This window comes from Salmo salar, unplaced genomic scaffold, assembly GCF_965601325.2.
Source record: "Salmo salar unplaced genomic scaffold, fSalSal1 ptg000414l, whole genome shotgun sequence".
NCBI classification, from domain to species: Eukaryota; Metazoa; Chordata; class Actinopteri; order Salmoniformes; family Salmonidae; genus Salmo; species Salmo salar.
Genome location: NW_027675380.1, coordinates 560735 through 582500, shown reverse-complemented (window position 1 = coordinate 582500; position 21766 = coordinate 560735). Strand labels below are relative to the sequence as shown.

Below are 21766 nucleotides of genomic sequence, written 5' to 3'. Positions count from 1 at the left end.
TACTGCTGTCCACTTCATATGTATATACTGTATTCTAGTCCTGGTTCATCCTATATAACTACTGCTGTCCACTTCATATGTATATACTGTATTCTAGTCATGGTTCATCCTATATAACTACTGCTGTCCACTTCATATGTATATACTGTATTCTATATAACTACTGCTATCCACTTCATATGTATATACTGTATTCTAGTCATGGTTCATCCTATATAACTACTGCTGTCCACTTCATATGTATATACTGTATTCTAGTCATGGTTCATCCTATATAACTACTGCTGTCTACTTCATATGTATATACTGTATTCTAGTCATGGTTCATCCTATATAACTACTGCTGCCCACTTCATATGTATATACTGTATTCTAGTCCTGGTTCATCCTATATAACTACTGCTGTCCACTTCATATGTATATACTGTATTCTAGTCCTGGTTCATCCTATATAACTACTGCTGTCCACTTCATATGTATATACTGTATTCTAGTCCTGGTTCATCCTATATAACTACTGCTATCCACTTCATATGTATATACTGTATTTTAATCATGGTTCATCCTATATAACTACTGCTATCCACTTCATATGTATATACTGTATTCTAGTCCTGGTTCATCCTATATAACTACTGCTGTCCACTTCATATGTATATACTGTATTCTAGTCATGGTTCATCCTATATAACTACTGCTGTCCACTTCATATGTATATACTGTATTCTAGTCATGGTTCATCCTATATAACTACTGCTGTACATCTACTATTCTTCAGATATACTACAGATGTACTCCAAATTGTCTATGCATCACATCACAGTACACAGTGTATATATATATATATATATATATATATATATATACATTGCTTGTCCTAATATTTTCATTGACTTTTTAGATTTGCCCTCTGTGAGCTGGGAACACAAGCATTGATAGATATTACTGCACTGTTGGAGCCAGGAACACAAGCATTGTTAGATATTACTGCACTGTTGGAGCCAGGAACACAAGCATTGTTAGATATTACTGCACTGTTGGAGCTGGGAACACAAGCATTGTTAGATATTACTGCACTGTTGGAACTAGGAACACAAGCATTGTTAGATATTACTGCACTGTTGGAGCCAGGAACACAAGCATTGTTAGATATTACTGCACTGTTGGAGCTGGGAACACAAGCATTGTTAGATATTACTGCACTGTTGGAACTAGGAACACAAGCATTGTTAGATATTACTGCACTGTTGGAACCAGGAACACAAGCATTTCACTTCACCCACAATAACATCTGATAAATATGTGTATGAAACCAATGAAATAAAATGTGATTGTATTGTTGAAAGTGTTAGATAATTCTCAATCCGTGTTGTGTCTTGTCTAAGAACAGCCCTTAGCCGTGGTACTGTATAATAACCATATATCACACCTCCTCAGGACTTATTGATTTATAAGGCATTATAAAGGTGATTAAAATAATGATACATACGTACTTCATAGAAAACTGTTACCCTTCATATATTCTAACAACTCACATTTTAAGATTCATTATGTCATGTGTTCCATGTTAAAGGCTCTAACATTGGAACAAAACTATTTGTCTCCCTCTTGATGTTGCATGCAGTTCCTCTCTCTCTTCCTCCCTCCCTCTAACCCCACCCTCCCTCTAACCCCACCCTTCTGGCAGAACCAGGAAGTCCATCCCCCTTCACAAACTCTCTTCTGAGGAAACGAAACTGATCTGAGTCTCTGTGTCGTCTGTCTGTGTGAGAGTGAACAACCGTCCAAATGGCTCAACAGGGAGTTCTGCTGGACCAGGACCAGTTCTGTTGTTCTGTCTGTCTGGATCTACTGAAGGAACCAGTCGCCATCCCCTGTGGACACAGTTACTGTAGGAGCTGTATTGAGGGCTGCTGGGATCAGGATGTTCTGAAAGGGGTCTATAGCTGTCCTCAGTGCAGACAGACCTTCAGTCCGAGGCCGACGCTGAGTAAAAATAACATGTTGGCTGAGCTGGTGGAGAAACTGAAGAAGACAGGACTCCAGGCTGCTCCCCCTCCTGCTCTGTGCTATGCTGGACCTAGAGATGTGGCGTGTGATGTCTGCACTGGGACCAGAAAGCAGAAAGCCCTCATGTCCTGTCTGGTGTGTCTGGCCTCTTACTGTGAGACTCACCTCCAATCTCACTATGAATCTCCTGCTTTGACGAAGCACAAGCTGGTCAAAGCCACCGCACAACTACAGGAGAAGATCTGCTCTCATCATGACAAACTGCTGGAGGTTTACTGTCGTACCGATCAGCAGTGTATCTGTCTGATGTGTACAATGGATGAACATAAAGGCCATGATACAGTGTCAGCTGCAGCAGAGAGGACTGAGAAACAGGTAAGACCAGAACAACTTGTTGGTGACTGTCTGATAAACAAAGAATTAAAGATACAGTAGGAACTAAGGCTGTTTGAATATGAGATCATTGAAATGAAATGAATCCTCAGCAGAACAAATATGAACACAAACCATGAGTATATTGATATGTCAACCCAGATTCTCCAGATGTATCACCATTTTATAATGTCAAACACTATTATCATTCTGAATGCTCTTTTATGAGTCCAAAGTTCAGTCTCAACCTGTTGATACATGTAGTCCTACCATAAAAACTATAATCATTCACATAGCAACAAATAAATATCATTTAGTAAATGGACCATCCATTTTTTAGACCTTCCTCTCTATGGGCCCTATGTCACATTACTATACTATTGATCTACTGGACTAATAAAGCTTGATAGCTCATTGAAGAGTGATTCTCCACAGAGGCAGCTGGGGATGAGTCAGCAGAAGGTCCAGCAGAGATTCCAGGAGAGAGAGAAGGAGCTGAAGGAGCTCCAACAGGCTGTGGAGTCTCTCAAGGTGAGTATTGTTGACCAGAGGAGACACACCATTTCACCTGTCTCCTCCAGTCAGAGAGAGAGAGAGAGAGAGAGAGAGAGAGAGAGGAGAGGGGCCCCTATCCAATCCCACTGACCCCACTGTTGGGAACAGGTTGTCACTGCTGAGGCAGTGAAGAAAGTAGAGGAGGATGGGTCAAGGCTGAGGGATCCTGAGAGGATAGGTGGGCCCAGATAGTGGGCACACAGGAGCAGGTGTTTACCTTCCTGAATGTGATGTGCAGATATGTAGAAGACTAACAGATGAACTGTCAGTGTACTCAGTTGAACTGTTGGTGATAATAGTTGTCCTCCAGTGGGTGGAGGACGAACAACCTGTTGGAATTATAGTATCCTCAGATTCTCTGTCTGTATTGAATAGTTTATCATCTGGTAAATCTATTAGGAGTGACCTACTATTGGAGGTATTAATGTTATTATGGAGAATTGAGAGAATGGGTCTAGTAGTGAGATTCTGCTGGGTGCCAGCACATTCGGGTGTGGAATGGAATGAAATTGTAGACTAGTTAGCTAAAATAACTTTAAAACAAGATATAAAATATATTAATGTTCCACTGGGTAGAGGTGAGGACAAATGTGAGATCAGAGACATTTTGATAGATGTGTGGCAGAAGAGATGGGACTCTGAGCACAAGGGATGTGAGATTCTAGGCATTTATATGCCCTCCAAAGAAAGGTCGGTGGACCAAGGTTCAAAGGTCAGATTAGGAAGGAAGAGGTGGTGTTTACTCGATTGTGTTTAGGACATTGTACATTGAACTGGTCCTTCCATCTGGTTGGCAGCATGTGAATGGTTTGTGTCTGGAGGGTATTGTCAATGAAATGGTGGAGCATGTGTTGTTATATTGTTGTAAGGATGTTGAAGAGAGGGAAAGATTGAAGTGTAGGGTCATTGAGGTTGGATGGGGTTGGATGGGGGTTTGGAAGGGATTTGGGGGATGGGGGAGGGTCTATTAGAAGTTAGTAGGGATCTTTTTTATTTTCTCAGAAGTACTGAGTTAGGTAGGAGGATTTAGAAATGGTGTAAACCGTGATTGAACACACTCCAGCACAGTAGGAGGCGCCATGCTCCTTTAACGTTGGTTTGAGGACCGCCATTATACCATAGAAGAAGAAGAAGAAGTTGGTAACGTGAGGTTTTGTCGTTCGTAAAGAGTGCAGCTATTCTTTTGCCTATTTTCCAAATGTATTTTGTCATGGTGGGAGGGTTTGTTTACTGGTTTCCGCTGTTTATCGGTTAGAGTTGAGGAGGGAGTAGGGTAGTTTGATGTCCTCAACCGAGTGGAGAAGAAACGCTGCCTCTTCAGGTGCGTTGTGGAGAATGGTGTGGAGGAATTATTGATCCTGGTCGGTGAACAGGTGGGAGAGGAACATATACACTCTGTATCCAGAATGAACAAGGCGGTGGTTGTGGTAATGTAAAAGGTGAGTCTTGTTACCCGGCTAGTTACCAGTATGATTTATGTGAGGGGTTGTGTTGGTGCTGATTTCGACAAGAGTAGTGGTGTCTAATCTGCCTCCGTTTATTACCACCGAACAGATCCGTAAAGAGTTGGTTCGTTTTGCTAAATGTGGAAGTGTTTATCTGAACGAAATTCAAGGTTAAACAGGGGAGGGGTGGTACACAGGGTTTGTTAGCACAGAGGAGCCCAGTGATATAATATTATATATATATAATATTACTATATGTCCCAGCTGTTTGCTGTGGTTTTGAAGTAATTCTCTTCCAGCCCGCGTTAACCTTGTAGGTTTACCTCAGGTAACTTATTATTAACTATCCTTGTAGGTTTACCTCAGGTAACTTATTATTAACTAAACTTGTAGGTTTACCTCAGGTAACTTATTATTAACTATCCTTGTAGGTTTACATCAGGTAACTTATTATTAACTAACCTTGTAGGTTTACCTCAGGTAACTTATTATTAACTATCATTGTAGGTTTACCTCAGGTAACTTATTATTAACTATCCTTGTAGGTTTACCTCAGGTAACTTATTATTAACTAGGTTACAGCTACTTAGTGAGGAAGCTCACTGTTCACCTGGTTATAGATTGTAGTGACTTATAGGGATGGTTGGCGCAAAGCCTTCAAACGTTAAACATATTCTGGTCATGGTTAACTGTATATATATTTTTTTATTATATAAAAAGGTGTAAATTCTCAAAAAATCGCATGTCCCTGTTCTCTTTTTCAAGATGTGGCCGATTTAAACAGTCAGAAGAAAGAATAAAAATAAATAACCTTATTTTATTTGTTTCTAAATGGCTGCTGGGTAATATGATAATCGTTGAAATCTGTTGGTTCGTAGACATCAAATAGAGAGAATGCTGCGCAGGTTCACTGAGTTGTAAACCTAATGGATAGGTGGAGATCATTGATTTGTAGCTCTGACTCAGTTGCTACCTCAGATTATGAGTCTATCAAGTGTGGTGAATGAGGTATGTAGTTCCCACAGAAGACCACAGGGAGGAGCAAGAGAGATATAAACCCATACAGTTTATCTCTTTAAATACCCTGAACCTAACAATCAATCTAATGTATTTATGAAGACCTTTTTACATCAGCAGATGTCACAAAGTGCTGTACAGAAACTCTAACCCTACGTATAACCTGTTTTATCCTGAACCCTAATTCTAGGGTAGGGTAGCCTAGAACCCCTTTAGAAACTATTATAGTAATAATATTATGTTAGTAAATACCATTATAGTACTAAATAGGTTCTATTGTTATTTTTTAAATAAAACCTATGTATAGTACTTAGCATTTAACTCTTTTTTTGTTATTTTATTATATTTATTATTTAGAGGAGTCTGTCTAAATAATGAAAAGTTAAGTTATTGCCAGACTTTTTAATGAAACCTTTATTTAACCAGGCAGGTCAGTTAAGAACAAATTCTATTTACAATGACGGCCTCCTGGGGACCAGTGGGTTAACTGCCTTGTTCAGCGGCAGAACAACAGAGTTTTACCTTGTCAACTCTGAGGTCGTCCCATTGTTTCCGAAAGGGGAAAGTTTTTACCAATTGTTGGTAGTTAAAACGTAAACCAGTTATTATTATAATACAGTTTTTATGGCTTGGTCCTAAGAACAAGTTTTAGTGGTAAATTAAAAAGGTAGGTTTTTTTTGGTGCCGTTTAGGGAAAACTGAATTGGGTTTGTGGCTGGATCAGCAGCTCTTCATCATGCGGCCGGAGAGGACTCAATACAACAGGGGTCTCTGATTTCTACGCTGCAGTACTGAGGGCCTGGCAGCTGCTGAGACCCACACGAGAGGAGGGGGGTGGTGGTGCCTGGGCCGTGGGTCTGGGAGGAACCACTGATCACTGGGTTTGGTGGACCTGGAGAGCAGGGTGGCAGCGTTCTGACTCAAAGCAGCACAGAGGCTACTGTACCGTACGGAGGTGGGCTTAGCGGGAGGGAAGGGGCATCAGAGGCAGGGGGTTGTGGGGGCTGAGAGCATGGCAGGGTATAGGTGGAGGGTGCTCTATAAGCTCCCAGTGCTGGAAAGGTCAGGGGTCATCCAGTGGAGGGTATTACATGGAGCCCTGGACACCAATAGCTGATTGGCTCGGGTTTTCTACAATGACAGACTGTTCATCATGTTTTCTCTGTGTTGCCAGGGTAATGCCATTACTGTTTATTTAATTTCACCTTTATTTAACCAGGTGGGCCAGTTGAGAACAAGTCCTTTATTTAACCTGGTAGGCCAGTTGAGAACAAGTCCCTTTATTTAACCAGGTAGGCCAGTTGAGAACAAGTCCTTTATTTAACCGAAGGTAGGCCAGTTGAGAACAAGTCCTTTATTTAACCAGGTGGGCCAGTTGAGAACAAGTCCTTTATTTAACCAGGTAGGGCCAGTTGAGAACAAGTCCTTTATTTAACCAGGTAGGCCAGTTGAGAACAAGTCCTTTATTTAACCAGGTAGGCCAGTTGAGAACAAGTCCTTTATTTAACCAGGTGGGCCAGTTGAGAACAAGTCCTTTATTTAACCAGGTGGGCCAGTAGAGAACAAGTTCTCATTTACAACTGCGACCTGGCTAAGATAAAGCAAAGCAGTGTGACACAAACAACAACACAGAGTTACACATGGAATAAACAAACGTACCGTCAATAACACAATAGAAAAGTCTATATACAGTTGTGCAAATGAGGTAAGATAAAGGAGGTAAGTTAATAAATAGGCCGTGGTGGAGAAATAATTACAATGTAGCAATTAAACACTGGAGTGATAGATGTGCAGAAGATGAAGTTTGCAAGTAGGAGATACTAGTATTAACTAACTGCTATCTCTCTGTCCCCTCTCTCTCTTCTCTCTCTCTCTCTGTCTCTCCCTCTCTCTGTCCCTCTTCTCTCTCTCTCTGTCCCCTCTCTCTCTGTCCCTCTCTTCTCTCTCTCTGTCCCTCTCTCTCTCTCTCTGTCTCTCTCTCTGTCCCTCTCTCTCTCTCTCTGTCCCTCTCTCTCTCTCTCTGTCCCCTCTCTCTCTCTCTCTGTCCCTCTCTTCTCTTCTCTCTGTCCCTCTGTCCCTCTGTCCCCTCTCTCTCTCCTCTCTCTCTCTGTCTCTCTCTCTCTGTCCTCTCTCTCTCTCTCTCTCTCTGTCCCTCTCTTCTCTCTCCCTCTGTCCCTCTGTCCCTCTGTCCCTCTCTCTCTCTCTCTCCCTCTCTCTCTCTGTCTCTCTCTCTCTGTCTCTCTCTCTCTCTGTCTCTCTCTCTCTCTGTCTCTCTCTCTCTCTGTCTCTCTCTCTCTGTCTCTCTCTCTCTCTGTCTCTCTCTCTCTGTCTCTCTCTCTCTGTCTTGTCTCTCTCTCTCTTGTCTGTCCTCTCTCTCTCTCTCTCTCTCTCTCTCTCTCTCTCTCTCTCTCTCTCTCTCTCTCTCTGTCCCTCTCTGTCTCTGTCTCTCTCTGTCCTCTGTCCCTCTCTCTCTCTGTCCCTCTCTCTCTCTCTCTCTCTCTCTGTCCCTCTCTCTCTCACTCTGTCCCTCTCTCTCTCTCTCTGTCCCTCTCTCTCTCTCTCTCTGTCCCTCTCTCTCTCTCTGTCCCTCTCTCTCTCTCTGTCCCTCTCTCTCCCTCTCTCTCCCTCTCTCTCTCTGGTCCCTCTCTCTCTGTCCCTCTCTCTCTGTCCCTCTCTCTCTGTCCCTCTCTCTCTGTCCCTCTCTTCTCTTTCTCTCTCTCTCTCTCTCTCTCTCTCTGTCCCTCTCTCTCTCTCTCTCTGTCCCTCTCTCTCTCTGTCCCTCTCTCTCTCTGTCCCCTCTCTCTCTGTCCCTCTCCCTCTCTCTCTCTGTCCCTCTCTTCTCTTTCTCTCTGTCCCTCTCTTCTCTCTCTCTCTGTCCCTCTCTTCTCTTTCTCTCTGTCCCTCTCCCTCTCTCTCTCTGTCCCTCTCTTCTCTTTCTCTCTGTCCCTCTCTTCTCTCTCTCTCTGTCCCTCTCTTCTCTTTCTCTCTGTCCCTCTCTCTCTCTCTCTCTGTCCCTCTCTTCTCTTTCTCTCTGTCCCTCTCTGTCTCTCTCTCTCTGTCTCTGTCTCTCTCTCTCTCTCTATCTCTCTCTCTGTCTCTGTCTCTCTCTCTGTCCCTGTCTCTGTCTCTGTCTCTCTCTCTCTCTCTCTGTCCCTCTCCCCTCTCTCTCTGTCCCTCTCTTCTCTTTCTCTCTGTCTCTCTCTCTCTCTCTCTCTCTCTCTCTCTGTCCCTCTCTTCTCTCTTTCTCTGTCCCTCTCTTCTCTCTCTCTCTGTCCCTCTCTTCTCTCTCTCTCTGTCCCTCTCTCTCTGTCCCTCTCAATCCCTCTCTCTCTCTCTCTGTCCCCTCTCTGTCCCTCCTCTCTCTCTCTGTCTCTCTGTCTCTCTCTCCTCTCTCCTTCCTCTCTCTCTCTGTCTCTCTCTCTGTCCCGGTCTCTCTCTCTCTCCTCTCTCTCTCTCTGTCCCTCTCCCTCTCTCTCTGTCCCTCTCTTCTCTTTCTCTCTGTCCCTCTCTCTCTCTCTCTCTCTCTCTCTCTGTCCCTCTCTTCTCTCTCTCTCTGTCCCTCTCTCTCTCTCTGTCCCTCTCTCTCTCTCTCTGTCCCCTCTCTGTCCCCTCTCTTTCTCTCTCTCTCTCTGTCCCTCTCTCTCTCTCTCTTAACAGCGCTCTGCACAGGCAGCAGTGGAGGACAGTGATCAGATCTTTACTGAGCTGATCCGCTCCATTGAGAGAAGGAGCTCTGAGGTGAAGGAGCTGATCAGAGCCCAAGAGAAGGATCAAGTGAGTGAAGCTGAAGGAGTCCTGGAGCAACTGAAGCAGGAGATAGCTGAGCTGAGGAAGAGAAGCACTGAGCTGGAGCAGCTCTCACCACACAGAGGATCACATCCATTTCCTCCAGGTAACTAAACTGTCTTGTTACATGTGATATGAAATTAACTTCATGTGAAACTATTCATCTCATTCATTATGTTGTCCTGTCTGTCCCTCTCTCTCTCTCTCTGTCTCTCTCTCTCTGTCCCTCTCTCTCTCTGTCCCTCTCTCTCTCTCTCTCTCTCTCTCTCTCTCTCTCTCTGTCTCTCTCTCTCTCTCTCTCTGTCTCTCTCTCTCTCTCTCTCTGTCCCTCTCTCTCTCTCTGTCCCTCTCTCTCTCTCTCTCTCTGTCCCTCTCTCTCTCTCTCTCTCTCTCTCTCTGTCCCTCTCTCTCTCTCTCTCTCTCCTCTGTCCCCCCTCTCTCTCTCTCTCTCGTCCCTCTGTCCCTCTGTCCCTCTGTCTCTGTGTCCCTCTGTCCCTCTGTCTCTCTGTCCCTCTGTCTCTCTCTCTCTCTCTCTCTCTGTCCCCCTCTCTGTCCCCCCTCTCTGTCCCCCTCTCTGTCCCCTCCTCTCTGTCCTCCTCTCTCCTCTCTCTCTCTGTCCCTCCTCTCTCTCTCTCTGTCCCCTCTCTCTCTCTCTCTCTGTCCCTCCTCTCTCTCTCTGTCCCTCTGTTCCTCTGTCTCTGTCTGTCCCTCTCTCTCTCTCTCTCTCTGTCCCCCTCTCTGTCCCCTCCTCTCTGTCCCTCCCTCTCTGTCCCTCCTCTCTCTCTCTCTCTGTCCCTCCTCTCTCTCTCTGTCCCTCTCTCTCTTTCCCTCTGTCTCTCTGTGTCTTTCTGTGTCCCCTCTCTCTGTGTCCCGCTTTCTGTGTCCCTCTCTCTCTGTGTCCCTCTGTGTCCCCCTGTCCCTCTGTCTGTGTCCCCCCTGTCCCTCTGTCTGTGTCCCCCCCTCTCTCTGTGTCCCTCTCTCTGTCTGGGCCCTCTGTGTCCCTCTGTGTCCCTCTGTGTCCCTCTGTGCCTCTCTGTCCCTCTGTGTCCCTCTCTCTGTCTCTCTCGGTGTCTCTCTCTCTGTTCCTCTGTCCCTCTCTCTATGTCCCTCTGTCCCTCTCTCTCTCTCTCTCTCCCTCTCTCTCTGTCCCCCTCTCTCTCTGTCTCTTTCTCTCTCTCTCTCTGTCTCTCTCTCTGTCCCTCTCTCTCTCTCTCTCTTTTCCTCCTCTCTCTCTCTGTCCCTCTGTTCCTCTGTCTCTCTCTGTCTGTCTCTGTCTCTCTCTCTGTCTGTCTCTCTCTCTCTCTCTGTCTCTCTCTGTGTCCCTCTCTCTCTCTCTCTCTCTCTCTCTGTGTCCCTCCTCTCTGTCCCTCTGTTCCTCTGTCTCTCTCTCTGTCTCTCTCTCTGTCTGTCTCTGTCTCCTCTCTCTGTCTGTCTCTGTCTCTCTCTGTGTCCCTCTCTCTCTCTCTGTGTCCCTCTCTCTCTCTCTCTGTCCCTCTCTCTCTCTCTCTCCTCTCTGTCTCTCTCTGTCTCTCTCTGTCTCTCTCTGTCTCTGTCCTCTCTGTCTCTCTGTCTCTCTCTCTCTCTCTCTGTCTCTCTGTCTCTCTCTGTCTCTCTCTGTCTCTCTCTCTCTGTCTCTCTCTGTCTCTCTCTGTCTCTCTCTGTCTCTCTGTCTCTCTCTGTCTCTCTCTCTCTCTCTGTCCCTCTGTTCCTCTGTCTCTCTCTCTGTCTCTGTCTCTCTCTCTGTCTCTCTGTCTCTCTCGGTGTCCCTCTCTCTGTGTCTCTGTCCGTGTCCCCCCTCTCTCTGGGTCTCGGTGTCTCTCTCTCTGTTCCTCTGTCTCTCTCTCTCTCTCTCTCTGTCCCCTCTCTGTCCCTCTGTCTCTCTCTGTGTCCCTCTCTCTGTCTCTCTCTCTCTCTCTGTCTCTCTCTGTCTCCAGAGTTATCAGTCTCTCTCCAGTATCAGTGTATCTTCAGACTTACCCAGCATCGTTGTCCGTCCTCTTCAGTACTTTGGAGATGTGAGTAAGACTGTGTCTGAACTGAGAGAGAAACTAGAAGACTTCCTTAAAGGAGAATGGACCAAGATCTCCCACTACAGGTGTGTTGAAAACAATCAGAACATCAACTTTAGACCATTGAAAGTTCCCTACTAGTCATATACAATGTGGAATATGGTATGATGATAACATTCCCTCTCTCTGTCAATGTGTTTGTGTGTCTGTAGTGAATATAGTGGAGGTTGTTCTGCCTCCAGAGCCCAAGACCAGAGAACAGTTGTTACAATGTGAGTCTCTTTATTGTGAAGTAACTAACAGTCTCTTTTTACTGCCACTCCTAACAATCCCTCTAGAAATATATAGCAATAGTAGATCTAATCAAAGACTGGGTATCTATCTGACTCCTCATATTTCTCTGATTTGATCTCTGCTGTGCTCTAATCAAAGACAGGGTAGATACAGTATCTGACTTAACTTATTGTTCTGACTCCCCTCATTGTGGTCTCTGCTCTTCTCCCAGATTCCTGTCAGCTCACACTGGACCCAAACACAGCATACACACACCTACCTCTCTCTGTCTGAAGGGAACAGAAAGGTGACCTATACAGACCAAGACCAACCCATATCCTGACCATCCAGACAGATTCACCAACATAGTCCAGGTTCTGTGTAGAGAGGGTCTGTCTGGACGCTGTTACTGGGAGGTGGAGTGGAGTGGGGATGTTGATACAGCAGTCTCATATAAAGACATCAGCAGAACAGAGGGAGGTAATGGATTTGGATACAATAACAAGTCCTGGAGTTTACAGTGCTATAGTGATGGTTATTATTTCATACACAATGATGTTGAGACTAAAGTATCAGGCCCTCAGTCCTCCAGAGTAGGAGTGTACCTGGATCACAAGGCAGGTACTCTGTCCTTCTACAGTGTCTCTGACACAATGACCCTCCTCCACAGAGTCCAGACCACATTCACTCAGCCCCTCTATCCTGGGTTTAGTATCTATGGTTATAATGGTACTGCTGAGCTGGTTAAACTGTAGTAGGGTCCACATAGATACTAGTCGTCATGCTGGTGTAGTCTATAGCTGAGCTGGTTAAACTGTAGTAGGATCCACATAGATACTAGTCATGCTGTCTAGTCTATAGCTGAGCTGGTTAAACTGTAGTAGGGTCCACATAGATACTAGTCATGCTGGTGTAGTCTATAGCTGAGCTGGTTAAACTGTAGTAGGGTCCACATAGATACTAGTCATGCTGGTGTAGTCTATAGCTGAGCTGGTTAAACTGTAGTAGGGTCCACATAGATACTAGTCATGCTGGTGTAGTCTATAGCTGAGCTGGTTAAACTGTAGTAGGGTCCACATAGATACTAGTCACGCTGGTGTAGTCTATAGCTGAGCTGGTTAAACTGTAGTAGGGTCCACATAGATACTAGTCATGCTGGTGTAGTCTATAGCTGAGCTGGTTAAACTGTAGTAGGGTCCACATAGATACTAGTCACGCTGGTGTAGTCTATAGCTGAGCTGGTTAAACTGTAGTAGGGTCCACATAGATACTAGTCATGCTGGTGTAGTCTATAGCTGAGCTGGTTAAACTGTAGTAGGGTCCACATAGATACTAGTCATGCTGGTGTAGTCTATAGCTGAGCTGGTTAAACTGTAGTAGGGTCCACATAGATACTAGTCATGCTGGTGTAGTCTATAGCTGAGCTGGTTAAACTGTAGTAGGGTCCACATAGATACTAGTCATGCTGGTGTAGTCTATAGCTGAGCTGGTTAAACTGTAGTAGGGTCCACATAGATACTAGTCATGCTGGTGTAGTCTATAGCTGAGCTGGTTAAACTGTAGTAGGGTCCACATAGATACTAGTCATGCTGGTGTAGTCTATAGCTGAGCTGGTTAAACTGTAGTAGGGTCCACATAGATACTAGTCATGCTGGTGTAGTCTATAGCTGAGCTGGTTAAACTGTAGTAGGGTCCACATAGATACTAGTCATGCTGGTGTAGTCTATAGCTGAGCTGGTTAAACTGTAGTAGGGTCCACATAGATACTAGTCATGCTGGTGTAGTCTATAGCTGAGCTGGTTAAAACTGTAGTAGGGTCCACATAGATACTAGTCATGCTGGTGTAGTCTATAGCTGAGCTGGTTAAACTGTAGTAGGGTCCCACATAGATACTAGTCATGCTGGTGTAGTCTATAGCTGAGCTGGTTAAACTGTAGTAGGGTCCACATAGATACTAGTCATGCTGGTGTAGTCTATAGCTGAGCTGGTTAAACTGTAGTAGGGTCCACATAGATACTAGTCATGCTGGTGTAGTCTATAGCTGAGCTGGTTAAACTGTAGTAGGGTCCACATAGATACTAGTCATGCTGGTGTAGTCTATAGCTGAGCTGGTTAAACTGTAGTAGGGTCCACATAGATACTAGTCATGCTGGTGTAGTCTGTACGATCCTTATTTTCTGACTGATTTGAATTTGAAGAGATTTAAGGTTTTCATATTTGATAAAATACAATGTACATTTCCATGAATAATGATGTCTGGTGTTGATGATGTATATTGGTTGTCATTCAGAACCATTGATATGTTTTCTCAGAACCATTGATATGGACTGGTTTCCCAGACACAGATTAATCCTAGTCCTGGACTAAAAAGCGTGTTCAATGTAGATGTCCAGGAAACCGGCCCTAAATGTGTCATCTTTCATCCTCCCATACTGCTCAGTCCAGCAACATTAAACCTGTCCAGCAGGTGGTGCTATTGACCAAACAATAAAACCAGCAGATATCTGGACTTGCCACTCAGTATATCAGTAATGTTCAGAATAGTACTTTAATATCATTGGAGATTGATGGTCTTTTTAATCCACTATCCAGAGTCAGGAACAGATGAAGTTAGGTCTGCTACTGTTCAGTGATTTAAATATGATTTATGGTGATGGGAAATAAAAAAATCCAACACTAAACTTCATCTAGTAATAGTTTTCCTTTGTTATTTATTCCAAGGTGAGTCTTTAACTTGTAAATGGATTGTGTGGAGGTGAGCTAGTGGTGTGGCTGATAGAATAGAATGAAAAGGGAGGAAGAGGAAGAGGGGAGGAGTGAAGGGCTGTTCAAGAAACCAGATGAGAAAGAGATATTCAGGGGAATTACTGGTCTCTGTTCCAAATGGTTCCCTATTCCCTACGTAGTGCACTACGGTGCTTCTGACCAGGTCTAAAGTAGTGTTCTACGTAGGGAATAGGGTGTAGATTTATTAGAATATCATGCTTTAGTGTTTGTCACAAAACAATATTAGATCTCCACCCACCCACACATTGTTATGTTGTCAAGTTGTTCCTCTGTGTTCCTGATTGAAAATCCATTAACAATGAATCACAAACTAATGATATTCCAGTTGTGTTTAGACATCTTCATGTCTGACATCCCCCAGTTCTGTTCAGACCCATTGAACTGGGTCACATTGTAAATGGTGACTGGTATTGATAGTCCATACTGGACCTAACTGTGGTTAACCAGACTGGAGGGGTTCTGATCACATATTCCCTCATCTCCACAACTTTACCTGATGGTCTGTCTGTCTGTCTGTCTGTTCAGTAACACCTCCTAACCCTAACCTGTCTGTCTAGTAACACCTCCTAACCCTAACCTGTCTGTCTGTTCAGTAACACCTCCTAACCCTAACCTGTCTGTCTAGTAACACCTCCTAACCCTAACCTCTCTGTCTGTCTGTCTGTCTGTCTAGTAACACCTCCTAACCCTAACCTCTCTGTCTGTCTGTCTGTCTAGTAACACCTCCTAACCCTAACCTGTCTGTCTGTCTAGTAACACCTCCTAACCCTAACCTCTCTGTCTGTCTGTCTAGTAACACCTCCTAACCCTAACCTGTCTGCCTGTCACACGGGGTGTGATCGTTCTACAGTGGTCCCTGAAGCGCCGTGTGATTAGAACACTAAATTGTGCACTACAATTAACTGTGGACCTTGGTCAAACATAGTGCACTATATAGCCTAACACTCTTTTAGAACACTCATTTAGAACGGACAGTTTACAATGACGCAACAATCAGCGTTTGAGCTGGACACTTTTTTCAGAAACTATTTACACAAAACACACACAGTCCTTACAAAGTTTATCTCCAGAATGTGAGCAGTTTATTTTTGGATGCAAATGGTTCAGATATTCACAGAAGTATATATATATATATATATATATAGCACAACACAATCATCCTAACCGGAAAAAATGTAGGCTACATTTGTCGTAGCGCTAACTGAAGAAAGATTGACCCAACACAAGCAGTCATATTTTCTAACTCTCGGCTGATGTAAACTACAATATGAATTAGCTAATTGCAATTACTATGTATAATTAATCACATCACGGGGTGAGCTCACCATTGATCGAAATAATTAGGTAAAACACTTCCTATAAATCGACAGTAATCCGACGATTAGTTTCAGCGCGCAGCCATGCATTTTTCCCTCACAGAAACCGAAGATAATAAAAGACAAGATGAGTTCGGTCTGTTTATAGTGTTGAAGGGGTGTGTCATCTACCGTCGTTCACATCCCACCATTCATTTCCAGAAGTCCTCAAAAAATGAGTGAACTCTTACTCACCTCATTTTGTTATAACATCTTTGGTCAAACGGATGATTACGTGAAACCCAGAATGCATTGTATGTCAACAAACATGGCTCCATACACATAGCTCATCATAATCAGTATAACCTTCAAATAAGTATTTTACACACATAATATGTGCCCATTACAATCTATGCAAGAATCGGAATGCATGATTTGTCACCCAGAACTGAAAACATGTGAATAAAACAGTAAATACACAAATAATTACCTCACAAAACATTTTCTGATGGTGATTTATTGATACAAGTGACGCACGCCGGCAGTCAATCACGTCCCCTCTCACTCTGAGCCATTCAGTGTTGTTGTTTATGTATGTAGCTAGTGAGCTAAGCTGTAGCATTAGCAATGTCTTTCAAAAGGAGACAACTCACAAATGTGGAAATTCTGGAGATTTTTTTTACAATTCTGACAATGAGTCTGAGTCTGAAAGTCAGGAATCAGATTCTGACAGTGAGGAGCTGCCCCCCCCCCCCCCCCCCCCCCCCCCCCCCCCAACCTTGTAGCCATTGAGAACCCTGAATCTGAGGTTCCCTTGTCCACTGACCAAGTACCAGGTCCCTTTGAAGATGCTGGTGGTGATGGAGGGAGACCGACAGTGGATGAAGTACAGGAGTTCTGTGGTAGCTGGAAGGCCGCTAGTCATTTCACCCCTCCTGGCCCTGCTGTTTGTTTTGATGAGTCCCAGTCTGGAGTCCATTTCCATCTGAGGCAGAGTGCTTCAAGTTGTTTCTGACAGAGGAGCTGGTGGGAAACATAGTACAGGAGACCAATCAAATCATCAAATGTATTTCTAAAGCCCTTTTTACATCAGCCGATGTCACCAAGTGCTGTACAGAAACAGTCTATGTTATGGAAAGAGCAGGTGTCCTTAATGTTTTGTACACTCAGTATATGTTCTACCACTCTAAATTCCAAGCATCTGCCTCTAACCCTAGGAAGCTCTTTGCTACCTTCTCCTCCCTCCTGAATCCTCCTCCCCCTCCCCCCCCCCCCTCCTCCCTCTCTGCGGATGACTTCGTCAACCATTTTGAAAAGAAGGTTGACGATATCCGATCCTCGTTTGCTAAGTCAAACGACACCGCTGGTCCTGCTCACACTGCCCTACCCTGTGCTTTGACCTCTTTCTCCCCTCTCTCTCCAGATGAAATCTCGCGTCTTGTGACGGCCGGCCGCCCAACAACCTGCCCACTTGACCCTATCCCCTCCTCTCTTCTCCAGACCATTTCCGGAGACCTTCTCCCCTTCCTCACCTCGCTCATCAACTCATCCTTGACCGCTGGTTACGTCCCTTCCGTCTTCAAGAGAGCGAGAGTTGCACCCCTTCTGAAAAAACCTACACTCGATCCCTCCGATGTCAACAACTACAGACCAGTATCCCTTCTTTCTTTTCTCTCCAAAACTCTTGAACGTGCCGTCCTTGGCCAGCTCTCCTGCTATCTCTCTCAGAATGACCTTCTTGATCCTAATCAGTCAGGTTTCAAGACTGGGCATTCAACTGAGACTGCTCTTCTCTGTGTCACGGAGGATCTCCGCACTGCTAAAGCTAACTCTCTCTCCTCTGCTCTCATCCTTCTAGACCTATCTGCTGCCTTTGATACTGTGAACCATCAGATCCTCCTCTCCACCCTCTCCGAGTTGGGCATCTCCGGCGCGGCCCACGCTTGGATTGCGTCCTACCTGACAGGTCGCTCCTACCAGGTGGCGTGGCGAGAATCTGTCTCCGCACCATGCGCTCTCACCACTGGTGTCCCCCAGGGCTCTGTTCTAGGCCCTCTCCTTTTCTCGCTATACACCAAGTCACTTGGCTCTGTCATATCCTCACATGGTCTCTCCTATCATTGCTATGCAGACGACACACAATTAATCTTCTCCTTTCCCCCTTCTGATAACCAGGCGGCGAATCGCATCTCTGCATGTCTGTCAGACATATCAGTGTGGATGACGGATCACCAGCTCAAGCTGAACCTCGGCAAGACGGAGCTGCTCTTCCTCCCGGGGAAGGACTGCCCGTTCCATGATCTCGCCATCACGGTTGACAACTCCCTTGTGTCCTCCTCCCAGAGTGCTAAGAACCTTGGCGTGATCCTGGACAACACCCTGTCGTTCTCCACTAACATCAAGGCGGTGACCCGATCCTGTAGGTTCATGCTCTACAACATTCGCAGAGTACGACCCTGCCTCACACAGGAAGCGGCGCAGGTCCTAATCCAGGCACTTGTCATCTCCCGTCTGGATTACTGCAACTCGCTGTTGGCTGGGCTCCCTGCCTGTGCCATTAAACCCCTACAACTCATCCAGAACGCCGCAGCCCGTCTGGTGTTCAACCTTCCCAAGTTCTCTCACATCACCCCGCTCCTCCGCTCTCTCCACTGGCTTCCAGTTGAAGCTCACATCCGCTACAAGACCATGGTGATTGCCTACGGAGCTGTGAAGGGAACGGCACCTCCATACCTTCAGGCTCTGATCAGGCCCTACACCCAAACAAGGGCACTGCGTTCATCCACCACTGGCCTGCTGGCCCCCCTACCTCTGAGGAAGCACAGTTCCCGCTCAGCCCAGTCAAAACTGTTCGCTGCTCTGGCACCCCAATGGTGGAACAAGCTCCCTCACGACGCCAGGACAGCGGAGTCAATCACCACCTTCCGGAGACACCTGAAACCCCACCTCTTTAAGGAATACCTAGGATAGGATAAAGTAATCCTTCTAACCCCCCCCCCCTTAAAAGATTTAGATGCACTATTGTAAAGTGGTTGTTCCACTGGATATCATAAGGTGAATGCACCATTTTGTAAGTCGCTCTGGATAAGAGCGTCTGCTAAATGACTTAAATGTAAATGTAAATGTAAGAGAGACTAACATTCTAGAATGCTCCCTTTTTTCTGCAGGGTTCTCACAGTGAGAACCAACAGGATTACAATAGAGTGTTCTACGCTGTCTTCATCTGATCCAATTCAAAGATGACAATTATTTTATGGGATGAGAATTAAGTGGAGTGACTAATCTTAGCTGGTCTGAGAAAACTGATGAGACTTCTCTCCTTTATGTATACATTGGGCCATTTAAAAAAGACACCAATCTGTAAGGCTTCTCTCAAGTGTGTATCCGTTGGTGTGTTTTTACATTTCCCAATCGGGAGAAACTCTTGCCACATTTAGAGAAGAAGTAAGGCTTCTCTCCTCTGTGTGTTCTCTGACGACCCTTTTAGCTCAGCTGTTGATAAAAAACTAAATCTACAGTCAGATCTGTGATAAGGCTTCTCTCCTTTATGATTACCTTGGTGTCTTTTTAACTGGGCCAGTCGAGAGAAACTCTTTCCACAGTCAGAGCAGGAGTAAGGCTTCTCTCCCGTGTGTGTTCTCTGGTGAACTTTTAGGTCAGTTGATGTTGTAAAGCATTTTACACAATCAGAGCAGGAGTAAGGCTTCTCTCCTGTGTGTATACGTTCATGTCTTTTTAAGTTTCCCTGTCGAGAGAAACTCTTCCAACAGTCAGAGCAGGAGTAAGGCTTCTCTCCTGTGTGTATTCTCTGATGAACTGTCAGAGACCTTGATGTTGTGAATCTCTTCCCACAGTCATTACAAGGATACAGATTCTCTCCAGTGTGTGTTTTAAGGTGTATTTTTAGCTTTGATAGAATTGGGAAAATCTCCTCACAATGTGGGCAGTGGTGAGACCTCTTAGCTCTGTGATCTTCCTGCTGTTGCTCTCTGGATGTAGAGAATGGAGACCATGTTGAGACAATCTCCTCCTCCTCTTCTTCTTTAATGTTGACATTCAGCTCCAGTGTTTGACTGCAGTCTTCCAGCTTCACTGATTCCATCTCTGGATCCTGCAGTGCAAACTGGGCTCCACTGTCACAATCAGGACCCAGTGACTGTAGGTTTGGACTCAGTGTGGAAGGAGAGAGACAGGCTGGGATTGTCCTCACTGTTGACGTTACCGACCTCAGACTGTAGTAATAAAGAGAAAAGGACAGCACAGTTCTTGCGTTTTCCTTATTCTAAAGAATGGTGTGCGCCTAGCGGAACTTCCTGTTCCCCCCCACTACTACAGTGCAACAGCGACATCTATTGGACTTCATCCTGAAGTGATTTGTCTGTGTTTCTAGTCTAGAGGTTAACTGATCATTTCATGGTATGACTGTAAACACTGATAAAGTATCATAAACATGTTGGTGTGACTGTAAACACTGATAAAGTATCATAAACATCATGTTGGTGTGACTGTAAACACTGATAAAGTATCATAAACATCATGTTGGTGTGACTGTAAACACTGATAAAGTATCATAAACATCATGTTGGTGTGACTGTAAACACTGATAAAGTATCATATACATCATGTTGGTGTGACTGTAAACACTGATAAAGTATCATAAACATCATGTTGGTATGACTGTAAACACTGATAAAGTATCATATACATCATGTTGGTGTGACTGTAAACACTGATAAAGTATCATAAACATCATGTTGGTGTGACTGTAAACACTGATAAAGTATCATATACATCATGTTGGTATGACTGTAAACACTGATAAAGTATCATAAACATGTTGGTGTGACTGTAAACACTGATAAAGTATCATATACATCATGTTGGTATGACTGTAAACACTGATAAAGTATCATATACATCATGTTGGTGTGACTGTAAACACTGATAAAGTATAATAGACATGTTGGTATGACTGTAAACACTGATAAAGTATCATAAACATCATGTTGGTGTGACTGTAAACACTGATAAAGTATCATATACATCATTTCATGGTATGACTGTAAACACTGATAAAGTATCATATACATCATGTTGGTATGACTGTAAACACTGATAAAGTATCATATACAAATAATCTCAAAATTAAAATTCAAGTATTATATGTCATTTTAAAGATACTCTACTCGTTAATCCAATCACATTGTCTTATTTCAAAAAGGCTTTACGGTGAAAGAAAAACAGATTATTTTAGCATCTCAGCAACAACAAAAAATTAAAAAGCCATTTTCCAAGCACGATGCATCACAAAACCAGATATACAGCTAAAATTAAGCACAAACCTTTGACAATCTGAATCAGATGACACTCCTAGGACATCATGTTAGACAATACATGCATTTTTAGTTCGATCAAGTTTATATTTACATCCAAAAAAAACAATTTTTACATTGGTGCGTGACGTTCAGAAAATGTTTTCTCCCCATAACATCCGGTGAAAAGACACATTTAATTTACGGAAGAACTCATAAAACGTTGAAAAAAAATATATAACAATTATTTAAAGAATTAGAGATAATCTACTCCTTTATGCAACCACTTTGTCAGATTTCAAAAATAACGTTACGGGAAAAGCAACATTGTTCAATATTCTGAGTACAGAATTTAGCCTTCAATGCTAAGCTATACAGTTAGCCTTCAATGCTAAGCTATACAGTTAGCCTTCAATGCTAAGCTATACAGTTAGCCTTCAACCACGGCGTCGACAAATCTCTAACAATATGTTGGAAATATTTACTGACCTTTTGCTGATCTTCGGCGGAATGCACTCGGATGGGCTCCCACTTCCACAATAAAAATTTTCATTTGTTCTGCAAAAGTCCATCATTTATGTCGAAAATACGTCCGTTTTGTTGACCCGTCCAGAACTACATGTTACCATGCCAATGTGGCGTGGACGCAAATCCGTAGACGAAATGGCCAAAAAGTTCCATTACCGTTTGTAGAAACACGTCAAACGATGTTTAGAATCAATCCTTTAGGGTATTTTTTAACGTAAAATGGGGATAATTTAACAACCGGGCTGTAGGTATTCAGTCATACAAGAACAAATAAAAACAACAGCTCAGTCACGTGGATGCGCGTCATAAGACACCTGTTCTCTGATTGGCCAGGGATTGAATGAGACAGAATTTTCTGCCCGGTTACAGATGACGGA

The 21766-nt window shown here is 44.2% G+C and overlaps 2 protein-coding genes and 1 long non-coding RNA gene across 3 annotated transcripts in view; 2 read left to right on the top strand and 1 right to left on the bottom strand.

Annotated features, from left to right (window-relative positions):
* The window catches only part of LOC145875995 (uncharacterized), a 459138-nt gene that overhangs the window by 291271 nt on the left and 146101 nt on the right, over positions 1 to 21766 (top strand). The gene's annotated exons all lie outside the window — the stretch shown is intronic.
* Positions 1692 to 9299, top strand: LOC145875988 (E3 ubiquitin-protein ligase TRIM47-like). Its single transcript, XM_082971762.1, has 3 exons — positions 1692 to 2385; positions 2818 to 2913; positions 9057 to 9299. Exons 1-3 carry the CDS (start codon positions 1789 to 1791, stop codon positions 9297 to 9299), a joined length of 936 nt encoding a protein of 311 aa, XP_082827888.1. The 5' UTR covers positions 1692 to 1788.
* LOC145875975 (uncharacterized) lies at positions 16051 to 21739 on the bottom strand. The gene is made up of 2 exons (XR_014391385.1): positions 21351 to 21739; positions 16051 to 16572 (listed from the first exon to the last, which is right to left on the bottom strand). It is a non-coding gene; the product is annotated as an uncharacterized LOC145875975 (long non-coding RNA).